The sequence below is a fragment of the Talpa europaea genome (genome assembly GCF_964194135.1).
Source record: "Talpa europaea genome assembly, chromosome: 13".
NCBI lineage: Eukaryota > Metazoa > Chordata > Mammalia > Eulipotyphla > Talpidae > Talpa > Talpa europaea.
This window is the reverse complement of record NC_140080.1, coordinates 33,103,574-33,122,179: the sequence shown is the minus strand read 5'-3', so window position 1 is coordinate 33,122,179 and position 18,606 is coordinate 33,103,574. Positions and strand designations below refer to the sequence as shown.

At 57.0% G+C, this 18,606-nt stretch overlaps 1 protein-coding gene across 1 annotated transcript; it reads right to left on the bottom strand.

Annotated features, from left to right (window-relative positions):
• Positions 1 to 10,097: 10,097 nt before the first annotated feature.
• On the bottom strand, positions 10,098 to 12,575 carry CXXC5 (CXXC finger protein 5; the record flags this gene model as incomplete). Its single annotated transcript, XM_084252193.1, has 2 exons — positions 10,098 to 10,142; positions 11,658 to 12,575. 2 exons carry the CDS (start codon positions 12,573 to 12,575, stop codon positions 10,098 to 10,100), a joined length of 963 nt encoding a protein of 320 aa, XP_084108319.1.
• Between the last annotated feature and the right edge of the window lie 6,031 nt (positions 12,576 to 18,606).

Sequence of the window (18,606 nt, the reverse complement as noted above, 5' to 3'; positions counted from 1 at the left end):
GTTTTGGCTCCCAGGAAGGGGGCATGGCAGGATCCTGGCCTCCTGCTGACTCCCTGCCCCAACCTCAGAGTGGGTTTGGGGAGTTGCCCCACATAGCACATATCTAGGTTGACGGGAGCCTTCTCTCTCCAAAGGCTGCCCAGGTTCTAGAACCACTTCTGGCTCCTACTGTCCTAAGACAAAATACATCCAGTCATCCTGGAGCTTAAGGCTGACCCCATAGTACCCTGGGCTCCATCTAGTATGGTCTCCTCAGTGCTCTAGGAATAACAGTGTCCAAGTCTCCCAGGAAAGCAACATAGTCCTTACAGGCTCAGCCCTACTCATACCTCCTCTGAGAAGCCCTCTTGGTTCTTTCCATCCATGTAGATCTTTTGCTCACCAAGGGGTACAAGTTTTGAGACTTTCACACAGGACTTCTCATTCTATTCTCTCTCGTTCTCTCTGAGAGTGATATTAGTTGCTGATCACCAAACCAAGGATCACGCAGGGAAGAGCTGTGCGGAAAGTTATACAGCCTGTGTCAACTTGGTACCTGGTTCCAGGTTCTGTCTTCTCTTGGGGCCATCTCTTGGCAGTCACCAGCCCAGGGCACTGCAATTGACATCCTCAAGCTCAGAATCGATAGTTCTTTCCCCAGCTCCTTAATACACAGGGCCAGCCTACGCCCTCCACCTCCAAATCATCCATTTATTCAACATTATTGAGCACCTAACATTTGCCATGTAGACAATCCCCTCCCCGTTGGAGTTTGCCTTCTTGCCGGGAAGCCCAGAGGTGAACAGGGGAGCTCACTCGTATGATCCCAGCAAGACTGTGAGGGGGTCTCAGGAGGCAGTGGTGCCCAGAAAGGAGTTCTCCAGCCAAACTTGAGGGGTGGAGGCCCACCCTAACCACAGCTCAGCACCCCCTTAGGTCCTGCTTGCTTGGAGAACTTTACTCCTGTGCCTGACCTCAGTCTCACTAGCTGCAATCCCTAAAGGACTTTTGCCGCGGACCAGCACAGCAGTAGACGATGAGGCCGTCTCAGGGTTGAGAGAAGTGTGCAGGGTGGTCAGGGCGTCGGTGAAAGAAATAAGTGGGGAACTGGCTGAGAAAGGCAGGGACTCAGGTTCCTGGCCCCAGTGCTTATCACCCAGCAAACTCATACTGTATCTACCCAGGATTCCCTCTCTCTTTTTTTTTTAAAGATTTATTTATTTATGCATACAAGAACTGGGGTACAGGCCAGAGGTACAGGAATGTAAAAGGATTCACCAGAAACAGAGTGGGGAGCAGAACAGGCAGACTGACTGAAATACACTGCTGAGGGGGGCAGTGGGTGAGTCAGGAGAGGTCTGCTGCGCCATGTGGGTAGCTCCCTGGCTGGGGATCGAACTTGGGCTGCAGAGGCTGCAGATAGCTTCACAGTGCTATGCTTAACCCCTTGTGCCACCAGGGAGGCCCAGGATTCCCTCTCTTTACTGCCACAGGTCCACCAGGATGGGAAGAGGGGGCTGACTGGACAGCAGACCCAACAGCAGACCCCGAGGTAACAGCAGACCCCGAGGTAACATCCACCATACTCCTTTTGACCCCTGCTCTGGGGATCTGGTAGGCCAGGGGCGCCAAGGGAGCCAGAGGGATCTTCAGGAGAGGGGCAGGCAAGGCTCACAGCTACCTCCTGCAGGGGCTGCTGAGCTCTGGCAGCAACAGGGGCGGGAAAGAAGACTCACGATTGCTTCTTGGTCGTCAAGATTCTCTAGGGCCATCAGGAAGGGAAGAGAAAATCAGAAAAGAACTCAGTCTCAGCGCCCCAAATCCTCCCACCCACAGGACTGAGAGCCCTGGGAGCTGTAGGAGGCAAGGCAGGCTCCTGACACAGGACCCAGCACCCCTCCTGAAGGTGGGGGCCGGAGCACTGGACACCCTCCTGATGAAGCTGGCTGTAGGGCGATTAATCTTGTGATGCCCGTGCATCAGCCCCCCACTCCTCAGCCTCCCATGGCCAACCCCTCCCGCGCTGCCCCAGGAGTTAATCTCCGCTCAGGGGACTTCTCAGCCGCTGTCACGGCTGCATTAATTCTGAGGCAGAGGGAGGCAGGAAGGAAGGGACAGTTGGGGGGAGCGGGGGGTAGCCTCCTTGGGAAGGTTTTGTGGTCAGCAGCTGGTGAGGAGGGATCCCTTCAAGGCCCAGCCCTAGATGAGGGGGGGATATCCACATTATCCCACTCAGGCCATTGGAGCCCTTGCACCCTGGCCCCTAGCCCTCATCCACCAGCTGAGCCCCAAATGCAGTTTGCAGTTTTGACAGCAGATGTCTCTGCTATTATGATTTATCAAAATGCTTAAGGTAAATAATGCACACATATTTATAGGAAGGGAGGGGGTGCAGAAGGTCGGGAGGACTAAAAAGGGTCGGGGGCTCTGGGGCCCGTGGACTCAGAGCACCCTACCCTTGTCCTCAGCCCTCCCCATTCAGACCCAAGGTTTGACCCCAGCCTGGCCCTGGGGAGAGCGGGCTGGGGTGACGTCAAGCCTGCCCAGACGGCTGCCCAGGCCTGGCCCCCAGGAGGTCAGGGGAGGAGGACCTGCCTTGCTGGGCCCCCGCCAAGCCCGGGAGGCGGCCACCTGGGGGAAGCTGCTGAGCCAGCCTCACACCTCAGCCACGTTTCCATGGCTTCACTGCGTCCCAGCTCCCGAGGGCTCTGTCGCCTTATCAACGGCGGGCACTGCCCTCACCCTTGCAGCCTCTCCCCCGCCGGCCCATCAGCTGCCTGTGGCTCCCACCTCAGCCAAAACTCAGCCAGGGGCAGTGCCCCCCCTGGGCAGGCGTCAGAGATGGGTGAGGGGCTGGGAGCTCGGTGGGGCACAGGCCTTTGTAGATTCAGGCCACACCCACACTGGTTCCTAAAGACACAAAATCTACAGGGGAGGGGGCAGTGATCTGGGGTACCCTCTCTTCTCGCACCCGCATTCAATCCACACGGTGCTCTTTGTTTCCAAACATTTTTGGGGTCTGAGGATGTTTGGGTAGTTAACTTTAGTGGGTTTTCTGATTTGAAAAGCAATATATGGATATTAAAGAAAAAAATGTTCAAAAGTCAGAAAGAGCAGAAGAGTTGAAAGAAGGAAGTAATACTTGACCCTAATCCCACATTTGGGCACAATCCCAGGCAGCCTGTGGGATGGGGGCAGGGGTGTTCCGGCCAGCCAAAGCCTGAAACACAACCAGCTGGTAAGGGTCAGCTTCGGAAAGCAGAGGAATCTGTATGATCTCACCTATGTGTCTTTTTTTTTTTTTTAATAGAGGCATGTTTTATTTATTTGTTTGTTTGTTTGTTTGTTTATTTATTTATTTATACAAGCACTGGGTACAGTCAGAAGCGCGGGAGGGTGAGAGAATTCACCAGAGCCAGAGCGGGGAGCAGAGCAGGCAGAAGGACCGAAGTACACTGCTGAGGGGAGCAGCGGGCGGCAGGAGAGGTCTGCGCGCCATGTGGGACCCTCCTCCGGTGGCCGGGGAGCAGCCGGGGATAGAACTGGCACCGCAGAGGCCGCGGGCAGCCTCGCAACCCAGCGCTCAACCGCTGAGCCACAGGGGAGGCCCTCACCTATGTGTCTTGACCTCCTTTACCTCTGTGAGCCTCAACTTTCTCAATTATAAGATGGGGGAGCTGATTGATGAATGCCCTCCTCAGGGATCAATGTGAGGGCTGAGGGAGACTGTGAGCGATGGACTGGCCCAGTGCCTGGCAGAAGAAACGCAAGCTCCACATTTCCACACCCCTGTGAGGCAGGGGGTATTGTTAGCGCCTTTAACCAAGGGAGAGGAGAGTCTGGGGGTGGAGGTGATCTTTCTGGTAAGTTTCCCCCCACCTGTGACAGCTCGCCCGTTAGGACTGGAAATGACAGGAGGAAAAACTGCCAGAAAGAAGAGATAATGCGCTTATTCAATCCACAAATGTTTTCGACCCCTTCCATGTGCCAGGCACCAGTGCCACCCGCACAGAACTGCAAACCACAGCCCTGAAGCCAGGCTTTTGTACCCAGCGACCAGCACTGAGATGGGGGTGGCACAGGGACACTGGTCTGGCCTGGCCTGCAGGATTTAAAGAGCCCCCCCCCACCACCACCCAGGAACCACCTGAAGTGGGAGGAAGGCGCTAGTCAGGAGGGAGAGGGCAACAAAAAGAGGTCTGCATCTGATCAAGTACTGGAAAGCTGGGGTAGCGGCCACGGAGCCCCCAGTTCAAGCACCTCTCTACCCTCAGCCCACGCGCTTTGCACCCAGGCCCATAGCCTCAGAGGACCCGCTCTCCTCCCCTGGGCCTGCCCCATCTTCACGCCCTGCTGCTTGGAATCTGAGGCAGCCCTTGTTCTCTGGCAGGAGGGGAATTTAATGCCGCTGAGGGATGGCAGGTCGACAGGCGAAGAGAGATGAAAGTGTCCGCTCTGGCAGCTGGGTCGGTGGCCTCGGGGGGACCCTCCACAACCCCTGCAGCCTCCCCAGACATTTTCTACTCAGTGTTCCAGAAAGCACCTTCAAGGGGCCTTCAGGGGAGATGGGGTCCTCCTGGGACAGGACTCCCTCCCTGCAGGGCTGTGTGACCTTGGAAGTCAGTGGGGCCTCTCTGAGCCCGTTACCAGCTTGCAGGGGCCTTGGGCCAAGGTCTCTCTCTACCATTAACATGTTGGTAGCTGCCTGTCCCTCCCCCACCCTGGTTGTCAGCAGTGCCTGTTGGCAATTGCTTTGGGTGGGCAGTGGGGGGCCGGGGCGGGCTGTGCGGTGACCTCCATCTATCTCTGGCACCTGGGAGGGAGTGGGAACTGCAATCAGGTCAATCCTAAGCAGCCTTGACCGCAGCCGAGCCACGCCACCATCACCACTTTCTTTGTGACAGCACAGAACGAGGCTGAGCCTGGGGTCCCAAGCCAGAACCGTGTCCCGGGTGGAGACGCTGTGGCTTTTGGCACTGTGAGGTGACCTTGTTGCTCGACAAAGTACCCTGTCAAGTGACCCACCCCACACCCCCTGGTTATGTTGCCCTTGCCTGGGAACACAGAGGCAAGGGAATTTGGACAAGGTCACCTTGTGCGGGCGTAAGCGCACACGCACGCGCACACACACGCATATACACTGGCTTTGACACTTCGTGACCAAGAAGTGAGGAAGAACTTTGTGTCTAGACTCTCAGAGCCCATCTCCACTCCATGGGTGCAGCTGGCCCTCCCCCGGCAGCCTGGTGCAGGGGTCTGATAGGCAGGAACCTAAGCTCTAACCAGGGCCTTACTACCATAGTCTTCCGTGACTTGCGTATCACATACTCTGCACTTCAGTTTCTCATCTGTAAAATGGATAATTATCCCTATCTTCATGATTTCTTGCAGCCAAAGAAACAGCTTTTCTCGTACCAAAATGAAACCATTCCAGTCTGAAAACTGAGCCTCCAGCTAGCCTTGGGTCCAGGGGAAGTATCCGCACAGAAAGCCAAGCTCGTGGGCGACAATCACCCAGTGCAGCCACAGTTATCCTGCTTCCTTCTTCCTGTGCTATAGGCTCACAGCTAGCTCATAGGAGAGGGTCGAAAGTCTGTCTGGAGTTCTGAGTCAGGCTCAGGGAATGAAACAGGGCTCCAGTCTGGGTAGGGTGATAAGGGTAGCAAGGGACTGTCAGACCAAGTCCCCCGCTGCCGTGGGGAAGAGGGTGCCTGCCAGGCACTGCTGGGAAGGTTGGGGTGGGGGAAGGCCTTTGGCTGCCACAGAGAACAAAGAGGCTGGGGTTGCCAGGATATTCTGTGGCGCTGAAGCTGGTGGTAATGGAGCTGGGAGAGGGGTGGCGGTGGCCATGGGAACTCCACCCCTTGCCCCCATGCCAGCTCCCCTGCTAGACTGGGCCTCAGGGTCAGGCTGGGGGGAAGAAGGGCTGCCACCATCCCCACTCTGTCACTAAAGTTACATGATGTCAGGGCAGAGACTCAGGAAATGCTGTAGGCAAAGACACACTTTGCATATGGTGTCAGTGCGGGGATCATAAGTGCACGTTGACATGCAGTGTGACCACACACCCAGCACAGGCAGCATCACAGGGTCAGAGTGTGGTCATAAGCCAGTGTCACACAATCACATAGGTTCCCTGGTGTCAATCCTAGGGCCACACTGATCAGGGCCACACAATGGCACAAACCACATAGAATGTCCGGGTCTCAGTCACAGGGTCGTAGCTGTCACACAATATCAGTGTTACATATCCAGTGTCACACATTCAGTTGTACAAACTGGCATCACACTGGGTCTGTTACAGGACTGTACAATGTCACAGGATCACACATGCAATGTCACCAAACAACACAAAGTCTGGCCACTGACATCATACAATAACCCATGGTGACATGAGTCTCACATGATAGTCTAGCACACACTGTCACAGGCCTATTTCCATAATATCGCACTCAGTGTCACACATAGCCACACTGCTGCACAAGGCCTCACACAGTTGTCAGGGACTTTAAGTATCTCCTATGCACACACACACACACACGCGCGTGCACAAACACACACACATGTGCAGAGAGGCTGGATTTGTCTCTGTACCCCCAGCCTCTCAGCCATGCCCCAAGTTGACCCTGAATGCCAGATCACCCAGGCAGGGGTTTGGGATGCCTCGGGTGAAGGCTTCCAGATCTCTAAGGGAGCCAGGTTGTAACAGAGGGGAGCTGAGGGTACCCAGGGGAAGAGAATTGGGCATATGACTCCACTGGGGAGCGTGCCTCTAAGTGCTTCTCTGTCAGACGGGAGAGCAGCAGGGAGAGCCTGCAACAGAAAGACAGAGGTGCAGGAGGTAGGGCAACCCAGAGACAAAAGACATGAGACACAGAAACAGAGACCATCACGACAGAGATGTAGACAGCGAGCGTGACATAAACAGGACAGACCCACCAGAGCAGGACCAGGCCAAGAGGGCCTGCTGCAGGGTAAAGCAGGGTACTCTGTGGAGGTGGGAGGTGGGAAGCTAGAGCTTTAGGAAGGACGCACACTCCGGGCAAAAGGTGAGGGACATCTTGATGAAAATGAGGTGAAAGATAGTTTTAAAATGGCAACACCAGCCACACTGACTGAGCACTTACCATGAGCTGGGCCCTTCCCTAGAGTGATCTCAGGCAACTTTATTGGGGAGATTATTACTGCCTCCCTTTCCCAGATGAAGTAACTGAGGTTTCATCACGTGTTCAGCCTCACAGCCATTCCCATCCCAGCCTGGGCCTCCTCCAGAGGGCCTGGCCAACGATTTCCACAAAGCAGAGTCGAAGCTGAGAGGTGAAGGACTTCAAGCTTTGGCTTCCCTGTGCTGGGGGATAGGTGCAGGAGCCATGCTGGGCTGTGGGGCTGGCACACTGAAAGGGACAGGCCGGCTGAGTCACGGCATCCCGCACCCCTGGGCTGGCACCAGAGCCACCCACCCCATACCTGTAGGCATGCCAATGAGGGCTGACCGAGGCCATCTGCAGCCCGCATGCTGCCAGCAGCAAGACAGGACAGGCAAGGCCTCCTGCCCGGGTGCCCCCTGCTGGTCAGACTGCCCACCCCCACCCCACCAAGGACCCTCCCCACCCTTTAAGGTTCTGGGGGTGCTGCAGTTTGCCTGGCGCAGGGGGTGAGGGTGCCCCTGGCTGTAACACCTCCCCCTACTCCCTGTTGGATGCCCCCCTTTGGCAGAGCCGCCTGGAGAGATCACAGGCAGCCACATGAAAGGGAATTTTTCCCAGGCAGTGATGGAGTTGAAAGCTGCCTCCCACCGCCCCCGCCTGCCCCTGCTGTGCCAGGCCAGGCTGCTGAGCTCCTGGTGTAGAAAGGGAGCTTGTGACACCCGGGAAAGGGGTTGGGGTCAGAGCCCCCACCCAACATGGCCGCTTTCTCTCTTCTTGGAAACAATGGCAGAGACAGGTCATCTCCCCCGCCCTGCCACCCGCTCAGCTTCAGAAGTTGCTCCCTTGTCCTAAAAACCCTCACCCACCTGAAGTCAGGCTCCAACACCGTTAGAAAGTCCTTCCCCAAACTAGCCTCCATCTTGACCAGGCTCAAAGCAGCTGGGTGGGGAGAATGTTGCCCTGAGGAGTGGATGATAGGCCCGACCTACAGGCCGGCCTCTGACATGCAGGAGGGCTGTGCAGCTGCTACCTCTTCCTGTTCAGGCTGCCTCAGCCTAGACCATGTGGCCATGTGATTTCCCCAAGCATCTGGTCTCTGAGGTCCCAGATGACCTGTACCAAACATAATTTCTGGGGGTGGCGAAAAGTCACTCAAAAACGAAAGCCTGGGGGCCTCCCTGGTGGCGCAGGGGGTTGGGACGCAACACATGGGGCTGTCCGCAGCCACTGCCGCATGAGTTCAATCCCCCAGCCGGCCAGGGAGCAACCCATATGGTGCAGCAGACCTCTCCTCACTCACCCACTGCTACCCCCAGCAGTGTATTTCAGTCAGTCTGCCTGTTCTCTGTTCCCCACTCTGTCTCTGGTGAATCCTCTTACCCCCCACACCTCTGGCCTGTGCCCCAGTTCTTGTATGCATGGACGGGTAAATCTTTAAAAAAAAAACCAAAACAAACAAAAAACCCCCCGAAAGCCTGGCACACCCCCAGGCCCTGGGACTGTCAGCCCTCAGGCCCAAAGAGGGGTGTCTGTGTATGCTGGGCACAGCCTGATCTCCATGGACCAGAGCTGAAACTGCTGCCTGGGGAATCACCTCAGTGGTTGGGGGGAACACTAGTTCCCTGCCACACCCAGGCAGCTCAGGTCCCACCCTCAGTATGGCTGGCCTGGTCAGGCCTTGATGACTTGAGGTATTGAGGAGGACCCAGGCAAAGATGGTCCCCAAAGGTCCAGGTTTGAGGTAGGGGCAGAGCCAGGCAGGTGAACTGCTCCATTATCGGCTACTTCGAGATTGTTTCCATCCTGTCAGCCAAACTGGTTGCTTCTGCTGGTCTGGCCCTCTTCTGAATCCGGAAGACCTCACTCCCCAAGAAATCCCCCCTCTGAATACAAAGCTTCTTCCCACACACGGTGGTCCCACGTAAGCCCTGCCCAGCAACAGCCCCCAAATCCAGACAGCAAGAAGCCAGCAGTGCTTCGTGACACAAACATGCATTCGTTTTATTCACAAAACAGCCTGGTTTCCTAAAACAATACAAACAGCATGTTCATCAGCAGGAAGCTGGGCCATGGGTGAGGGGGCCCAGGCCACAGGGGGGCCCCCTGGGCACCCACCCCCACTGGCAGGGGGCCACGCAAAGAAGCCCTTTCTTCTGTTGCCATCGGCAAGGCCAGAAAGAAGGGACTGATTTTCTCTAAGGGAAGCAGCCAGAATAGGAAATATTGAGACACGGCTTCCCCAGATCTCAATGGATAAACGAACAGACCTTCCATTTTTGTAAAATCATCACTGTTGGGGTGGGGGGATCCCATTCTGGGGATGGTGGGTGCAGCATGACTGACCTGGGCCTGGGGTGGGTGGCTGCTCCCCCCCTCCCTGAGCCCCTCCCGGCGGCTCTGCACACACGGGGATGGATACAGAGGGGCTTCCACACGGCGCCGTCAACATTCTCTTTACAAACGTGAGTGGATTCTCCAGGCAAACTATGCACTATTTCATGGTCGGAAAGAATCAAAGGAAGTTTAAATGAGGGTGGAGTTAAACTGTGCTAAATTACAGTAGTGCTTATTAGTAACTAGATTTCAAAAGGTTACAGAAAATTTACATTCTCTACACAAAAACTGCATCTCCTGCACAGACAACATCGACATCGACACAGGAAGGAAACTGATTGTCCATTCTTTGCCCAGGAAGTCTCGGTACTTTATAGATTCGTCTTTACCTCTTATATGTTGTTGTTCTTCCGAAAAAGCAGTTAATTTTTTTTCCTTTTCCTTTTTATACTAGGGACGTGGAGATGTTAAAACGACAACAAAAAATATATATATAAAAACAGGAATGAAATCTGTGAGAGAATATTTTTGGTTCTAAAGACGGGTGCATCCGTTTGTCTTCGCCCGAATCCCTTGCCGGAGACCACACGAGCAGTGACATTGCACGGAGAGGGCAGCTTTGGGTTCCCGCCGCCGTCACTGAAACCACCGGAAGGCGGCTCCCGTCGGAAGCATCACCTTCTGGCGGGGGCGGGAGACAAAAACAAGGAGAGAGTTCAGTCAGGGTCCGGCCGGGCCTGGTGCAAAGACGTTCCCTGTGGATGGCCTCATGGCGGAGGGATGGGCATGGAGGACAAGCAGCCACCCCATGGAGTTCCTGCCATCCTGGCCAGGCCAGAGAAGGAGCCTTGACCCGCTGGGCCGCTGGCAAGCCCGGAGCACCCTGAGGTCTCCTGAGTCACTGTGCCCAGGAACCCTCCTTCCGGACAGGAAGACCCCTTCCCCCTGATCCAAAGGCCACAAGCGCCAGGCGGCTGGGGTGCATCTGGGAGCTGGGCGCGCTGCTCTGCCGACTGAGCGTGCTAAGCGTGTGCGCGGGGCGGTACGCGGGTGTGTGCCTCGAGCTCTGCTACAGTGTGTCGTGAGTCGGAGCCCTGGCAGGGAGGAAGGATAGCTGCTGTGTTCACCGAGAGGCTGCGCCTCTAAGCTGTGGGCAGGGGCAGTAGTGGGGGGGCTGTGTTCGGGTGTGTATCTACACGAGACGAGAGCAGGTGCCCTGGCGTGCACATAGGTGTATCCTCTGAGCAGGAGAGCAGATGTGTGAGGTTTGGGGCCGGGGTGGGGGTGGGGGGGAGCCACAGCTGGGACGCCATTATTGTTTTCCAACCGTTTGGGACATTTGAATCAAGCCCACTCGTAGAGGGGCGGAGACAGGGCAGGGAGAGCAGGCTGAAAAGATGCTTTTGTACCCAGGCCTGGCACCAAAGCTAGGCTGCGGTGGCTGGGAGCACAGGGACAGGCCCTGTCATGAGCGGGAAGAGAAAGCAGCCATGGGAAGCTCTCTGCCTTCTTCAAGATAAGCCCATAGTGGACAGGACTTACCCACACCCCAGGCTCACAGCCACCTTTTAACCCCAGGCCCATAGGACCCCTGACCAGTAGCTGTGCAGGCAGACTGATCCTGAGGCTCCGAGGCACACCAAATCTATTAACTAGGTGCCCAGACCCAGAATTCTTCCAGATCTCAGGGCAAGGTGGGCAGCATTGAGGCTTCCCTACCCTTGGGTGGCCTTGGGGGAGACAGTGAGCTCTGCAGGGGCAAGAGAAGGGCTGACTCTAAAAGCGGCAAGGTCCAAGGGACACCTCAAACAGGGCAGGGGAGAGTCCCAGAATCTTCAGTCATGGACTGGAAGCTCAAGGACACGTGTAAGAGTGGGAAACTTCAGACCTCTACGGGTGTCTTGATACCTAGCCCAGAAGTATCTTCGGAATCCCAGAGCCTGGCATTCCCGGCCAGGACCCTGCCTGGAATCTTATGCTTGATTTGCAAACTATAACCTAATGGGATCTCAGGAAGTGACTCTGACTTTGAGGGCAGTGAACTGGTGTCTGGGAGCCGGGTCTAGAACCCCCGAGCCCAGGGATGGCCGGGCATCCCCCAGACTCTTGGCCAGGTAGGAAAGGTGAGGGTGGGGGTGGGTTTGGACTGCCAGACAGACGCAAGAGCCCACACACCTCCCTCTAAGGCGCCGTTACCTCCAGAGCAGCGGAAGGCTTCTTTTTGAGTTCCTCACATTTTCTGAATTTGCAAATCTGATGGCCAGTCTTTCGGTTCCTACAACTGCTGCACTGCTCGCAGTTGATGCGCCGCCGGCAGGGCGCACACATGCCACAGCGTTTCCGCTTCTTCTTGCCCGAGCTGATGGCGGAGGCTAGCTCTCCCTGCATGGGGTACTCAGCCAGGCCGGCCATGTGCAGCGCGCTCTCGGCCAGGAATACACCTGCTGGGGTCATGATGAAGAGGCCTGGGTTGATGGGGAAGGCGCCCAGGTAGGGGAAGTCGGACTGGCCGTTGAGGGCTTCGGCGCCCGCCACAGCCTCCATGTCAGGCAGGCCTGCGCCCGCCTCGCTCATGAGCGGCAGGTGCTCCTGCACCACGCGCTTCAGCATCTCCGTGGACTGCGCGAACTGCTGCAGCGTGAGCTGTCCCTCGGCCGCCAGCTCCGTGGCCCTCTCTGCCTTGCTCAGCAGGCTGGCCACAGCACCGCTTTTGTGCTTTGAGGTAGGGTTGCTCTTGTCCACTGCCATGGCTGCCGCCAGGTCATGCCCGTTGGCCAACAGGGAGGCAGCCGCTGCGGCCGCAGCAGCCTTTTCGGCAGATTCCCCGCTCATCATGCTGCCCCCGCCGCTGCCCCCACCGCTCCCGAAGGAAGAGTAGTGAGAGAGAGGGCGGGAGCGGCGCAGGCTCTTGTTGAGGGGTTCGCTGATGATGCCACTCTTGTTCCGACGCTCAGGGGGTGGCGCGTCATCCGCCACCGAGGCCGGTGTGGCAGTGGCCGCCGCCGCACTCTTGTCTGCCACGCCCGCCTTCGGGCCGCTGCCGCCGCTGCCATTGGTGTTGCTACTGCTGCTGCTGCCGCCGGTGTCCTGGGGGCCACTGCCAAGGCTCGACATGGTGGGGCTGAGGCCCAGAGCCCGCTTCTGGGGGAGCCTGTCAACCGTGGGGGGGTCCACAGATGAGCACTGGGCCCCACCGCCCACAACAGACACCTGGTGGGCCGACTGCTCAGGGCAGGCACATGGTCGGGTGTCCACGTGGAAGTGTCTTCACTCTGTTGGAAGAAGAGGACACAGGGTCAGGGCCGCGTTCAACATGGCCGCCAACATCACCACCACCAGCTATGCCCGGGCAGCCAGTGCATCGACCACCAACCTGCCCAGGTGTTTATGCAACGTCAGGTCCATCCTGGTGAGGTGTTTGGGTGTTTTGTACCATCTCAGTTAAGATGCAGTGGCTAGTCAAGCCCCACTTGAAGATGAGGATGACCAGGGGTAGGAGAGTTGACCACAGCCCATGGCTCCACCTGTGCCCAGTGGCCTGGAGGAGGCTCACCCAGATTCCTTAGCCCAGATCTGTGATGCCGGGAACACCTGGGAACACCTGACAGAGGCAGGCAGTCCTTCCTGGGTGTGGGGGCATGTCAGCCTAGAGAGCTGGGCTGGGCTGTGGCAGGAAGGGCCAATGGCTGGTACAAATGAGAACTGAGAGAACAGGTGTGACCCTCCAGAGAACGAAGCCTTTTCCACATTTCTGAGGTGGTCCTTCCTAAGACAGAGCGTGCTCTGCTCAAGCCCCAAGACAAAGACACAGAGCAGCCAGGCTCCTTGGCCAGGAGCTCTGCAAGGAACTAGTCCAGATGGAGTAGAGTGGCAGTTTCCTCATCAGCCCTGGCTCTCAAGCGTCGCTTCTCTGTCTGCCTGCCGTGGCCCAGCAACCCCCAAGAGAGGGCCCAGCCCCTGAGCAGCTGGCGGCTTAAGGGGGAGGCGCACATCTGGCTGGGCCTGTCCCGCCCTGGGCCTGGGGGCGGCACACACAGCATCTTTGTCCCCAGGCAACCCCACCATCCCCCAGCCACAGGACTCAGTCTGTCCAGAGATCATCTAGTCCAACTCTCTGCACTGACAGAAGGGGAAATTGAGGCCCTGAGCATGCAGGGCTCTGCCCCAGGTCTGCTAAGGAGAGATCACAAGGAGGAGCAAGTGCAGGAAAGGGAAGTCTGTCTTCTGGGTGGGGTGAATGGCAAGCATCAGTAACACCCGCCCTGCCAGTGGGCACTGGCCTAGGCTCATGTCTTACTGGCCAGAAGTGCTGGGCAAGTCAGCAGACTCCACCAGACATTCAGGATGACTTGCTAGGCATCCAGTGCCACAGAAGTCAGAGTTAAGAGGGAAGGGGTCATGTACGCACAAGGACAGCTGTGCTGCATGTACCACCTCCTAAGGGCGCGGGCCAGGCTGGCCTTCTTTGCAGAGACAGGTACCTTTCCAGGCATCAGTGACCCTGGCTAAGAGTTGGGGACTAGGGTCAGTGAAATCAGGGATAGAGATCATCACCCTAAGTCAACTCACCCAAGTTCCTGCCCATCCAAGCTTAACTACTCTGCCTTGGACCATAGCCCCAGACACAGGGTGAGAGGAGACAGGAGTAGGCAGGCGCCCGAGGGTTGGAGAGGCGGGGAGGGGAGCAGTCTGCGCCCTAGCCCCCTCGTGCGTCCTCCGCCTCTGCGGCCTGCTGGCTGGTGGCAGAAATCGATAGCTGCATTAACGCAGCTCTTGCTCCACTCACTCCCTCCCTCCTCCCAGCTCCAGGATCTAGCTCTGTGTGCAGGGCGGGCAGGTCAATTAGAAGTCAGCTCCCTCCAACACAGCGAGGGCTAGTGCTCTGGCTGAGGCTCTCTGCTTTTGTCTCCATTCCGAGTCTCTTGTGGTGGGGACCAAACCTTACATTGTGTTGATCTCTGGCCCTCTCTCCGATCTTCCATTTCTGTCCTTCCACTGGGGGCTCCCCTCCCCCAGCCCCCCCAGGTCCTGGGACATGCTGAGCTTGGGTGCTTGGGACCAGAGGACGTGATATGTCATCGAACAGGTGCTGCAAGCACAGCGCTGTGGTTTGTCAGCCACAGAAACTGAAGGTGGGGGTACACAAGGAGAACTGGCATGCGGGGTGCCTCCGTGCTCAAATCTCAAAGTGGGCAGATACCACCATCTAGTCCCCAAGCTTATTCCAAATCTACCCCTACACCTGGCTCATCCTCTCCTCCAGACCCTGGGAAAAGCTGATGCCCGAGTCCCACTGGACCCCTGACCACAAGGCCTGTTTGCTTTACTGATGGAAGGAAAGGACCTGAGAGGATCTTCTCCCGGGCCCAGCCTCCTACCAAAGGAGGGCACACAGCAACCCCTTCTCAGGCCAAGAAGGGCCTGGCAGTGCCCAGGCAGCAGGGGAGGAGCTGGGCTGCGTTGAAGCGGAGCGGGAATGAGCGGGAGGGAAAGCTGGCGGGCAGGCGGGCGGCGGCGGGCGCATCCATCATCGGCCCTGCCAGGAACGCATCCAGCCCCCAAAAAGAAATACTGCGCCTGAGGAGGGACAACAAAGGGCTCCGTTTCATCAGCAATGCGGAGCCAGCGCCCCGCCGCCCCGCCAGCCGCGGTCAGCCCACAAAGGACCCCTTTGTCCATGCAGGAGCCAGGCCGGCCAGGGAGCTGGGACCAGGGGCTGACGGGCGGGGACAGAGCCCAGGGGGTGGGGGATGAGGGGGGGGGGCTAGTCATAGAGAGCTGGGGGCGTCACAGGGAACAGGGAAGCAGAACAGAGACAGGTGGTGGAGATAGGGGGTCATGAGACAGCACTTAAGGGGTGGGTCTGAGAAAAGGCAATCTGGAAAGGAAAGGGCAAAGGGTCAAGGTTAGAGGATAGAATGGCAGGGAGAGCAGAGACGTGGCAAGGAGGGTCAGAAAGACCAGGCATTGAGCCCAGTTCACACTTGAGGGTATGAGAGACACAGAAACAGAGCCCAGGAGAGCCTGGACTCAGGGACGTGGGACCAAGAGAAGGCATACCCAGAGAAAGGGAGACAGGTGGGGGGAGCAGATGAGACCCACCTTGTCCAGGGACCCAGTCCACACTGGTCCCAGTTCTGAGGAGGGCTAGAGGGGCAGGGGGAGGCGTGCAATGGTTCTTGACTCAGGGACCAGTACTCTGTGGCCTCAGGCTAGCCAAAGTTGGGGCCACTCTCCTGTCAGTGGGGCAGCTCCTTGTCCCTACCCCCAGGCCCTGGCCAGCCCTACAGAGCACACGCCCCGCCCTTCTCTAACCAGTTCCCATCACCAAGCGAACTCAGGCTACGTACCAACTAACCCTACCAACTATCATTTATTGAGCACCTACTGTGTCCCAGGTGCTGTGTCCCTATGATACATATATCTTGTCTCCCCTCCTTGACTCCTCCCCAGAAGCCAGGAGATAGGAACTATGTATGAACCAACTTCAGAGATAAGGAAATTGAAGCTCACACAGGTTCAAGTTGTCAGGCCAATGTCTAACAGCTGGGGCCCAGTGGGGGTAGAACTTGAACCCAGAACCCAAATTTAGTCACCCTTCTCAGTGATGCCTTTGTTTACCCGTGCAACTGACAGAGCAGCCCAGGGCAAGGTGATCCAGCCACCCCTGAAGCTGCCTCCACGCCCCCCACCCCCCACCCCCCCCCACCCCCCGCCCCAGGGCTGTTACGTGCTGTCACCTTTACGTGGTTGGGCGGGCGCGCTGTCACAGACCCCAGGGGAGCGCCCCCACCTGGGGGGCTTGGAGATAGCCCAGGCAGGAAACAAGAATGCTAGGTCAGTGACATCATAATGCCAGCTGGTAGTGAGGTCATGGGAGGTGGTGGCAGCACCCTCACTTCACCCGAAGCCCCAGGGGAGCCAGGATCAACATCCAGTAGGACCCTATCCTGAGTTCTTCGGGCCGGGCAGCACTGCTGGGGCACAAGGATGGGATGGTGCCGAAGGCAAGTGGCGCACAGGCAGCCCACTGCGAGACACTCCAATGTTCTGGTGCACAGATCCCCCACTGCTTACGCATGCCCCATGGTACTGAGGAGACAATGTAGGGTACAGAACATGCTACCCCAGAGGAGAATGTGGGAGCTGGGCTGATGGTCACACGAACCAATGTAAAATGGCAGAGGGAAGGGAACCTGGGGAGGCCTCCCGGGGCGGGGGTGGGGGTGGGGGGTGAGGATGCTAGCCTGTGAGTTGAGGATAAGAGGTTACCAAAGGGGACACACGTCTGAAAGGGTTCCTAGGAAATGGGAAGCGGGTGCTAAGTGTGGCTATGAAGTTGGCAGGATCCCAACTAGGCTGGGCCTTGAGTTCAAGGGCAGGATTTTATTTTAAACGGCTTTACTAAGGTATAGTTTACACACTATAAAACAAAGTCCACCCATTTGTGTGTGTACAAATCAACGACTTTTAGTTTACAGAGTCGTGCGATCATCACTACCAGCAAGGGTAGAGTCTGAGCAAGGAGCCATCCCTTCCCCACGGCACCCTGCCTGCTGAGGGAGGGCCTCCTGGAGGAGGCTGTATTTCAGAGAGGCCTTCAGGTGCCTGCCTAGCACTAGCCCCGCAAGCCCGCCATCGTCTGGACAGGCCAGCTCTGAGACTTGCACGCCCCAGCTTGTGATACCTTCCTGCCCTTCCACGCATACTCCTGACATCCCCGCTACGGCCCCTCATCCCCTCCGCCCGCCTTGGTGGGCTGGTCTCTGGCTGCGAATGGAGCTAAGATGGACAGACTGACCTGGAGAGCAGACTACAGGTTACTCAAGTGAGCTGAGCCAAGTGTGTTGTGTGTGGAGGGGGGCGTTCATCTGATTTCCATGATTCAAGTTGGGACTTTCCATAGGGGAAAACACTCCACTCAGGCCCAAGGAGATACACATGGGGACACTGGACTTGGGGTGAGGCAGGGAGAAATGCAGTCTGGCCAGAGGGGGTGGGGTACATGTCCAGTGATAAATGAACTCACACAGGACACTCAGACCACGGCGAGCACCCAGTGAGGGTGCGGGACATGCCCGCAACATCACTAGGGTCTTTCCAAGACTCTCACCCGACCCTGACTGCCAAGGACAGAATGGGGAATGTAATACTACTTCTCTGACTCCACACCCTCAACCTCCTCCCTCCCTCCTCCCTGCCTGAGGACTAAAATGTGCAGCTGAGAAAACCCCTGGGTATGTGGGGCTCTGTTCTCCCTTGTGCAGCTCCCCAAAACAAGTAGAAAAAAGAGATCAACCCATTTCATGGATGGGAACACTGTGGTGCCGGGCAGGAGGTATGTCTTGACCTGAGCACACCTAGGGAGCGAGATGGGGACACCTGATAAAGACAAGGTCTTCCTCAGCACATACCTCCCTCAGATCAGGTTCCTTCCTCGTAAGAGTCGAAGGATCAGGAAGGCCCTTCCTTACTTTGTGACCTTGGAATATGGTTTCTAAGCCAGTCTTCTCACCTGAAACGGGACCATGACGGTAGCAGCTAATGTGCATGGAGGCCACTGGACCTTCCTTTCAGGGAGCCCTCATCCCCATCTTCTGAAGGAAATGTTATTACTGCCTCATTCAGAGCAGGCCCCCTGAGCAGAGGTTGTGATGACACCCTCTCCATTTGGGACCCCCTGATCTTCAAGTTTTCCTAAGGGCTGATGTTACAGAGGAACCAGCCTGGGATTTGAGCCCAAAGAGACATGGGGACACAGGGCCTCTTTCCCAGTGCACCTCTCCATGAGACAAGTTCAGAGATATTTGGGCCAAGGCATTGGGGAGGTCTCTCCTTGTGGGGCTCATTTCAGCGTGGGGAGGCATGTCAAGAGGGCTGGCTGGGGCACTAGAGCTCTGAGGTCTAGGCTTGTGGCTCCATTCTGTCCCTCTGTTGACTTTCACCAAGTTCTCCCCCCAACCCCACTGAGCCTCAGTTTCCCATCTGTAAAGTGGAAAAGGGCTCTTGCTCCTCACCCCAAACTTCAGGAGTCATCACAGAGAGGTTTCTGGGAAAACCATCACAGAGAGGTTTCTGGGAAAAAGGTGGGAAGATGAGATTCAGACTCCAGATAGTGATCCCCTTGCATCCTCTAAATCCCAAG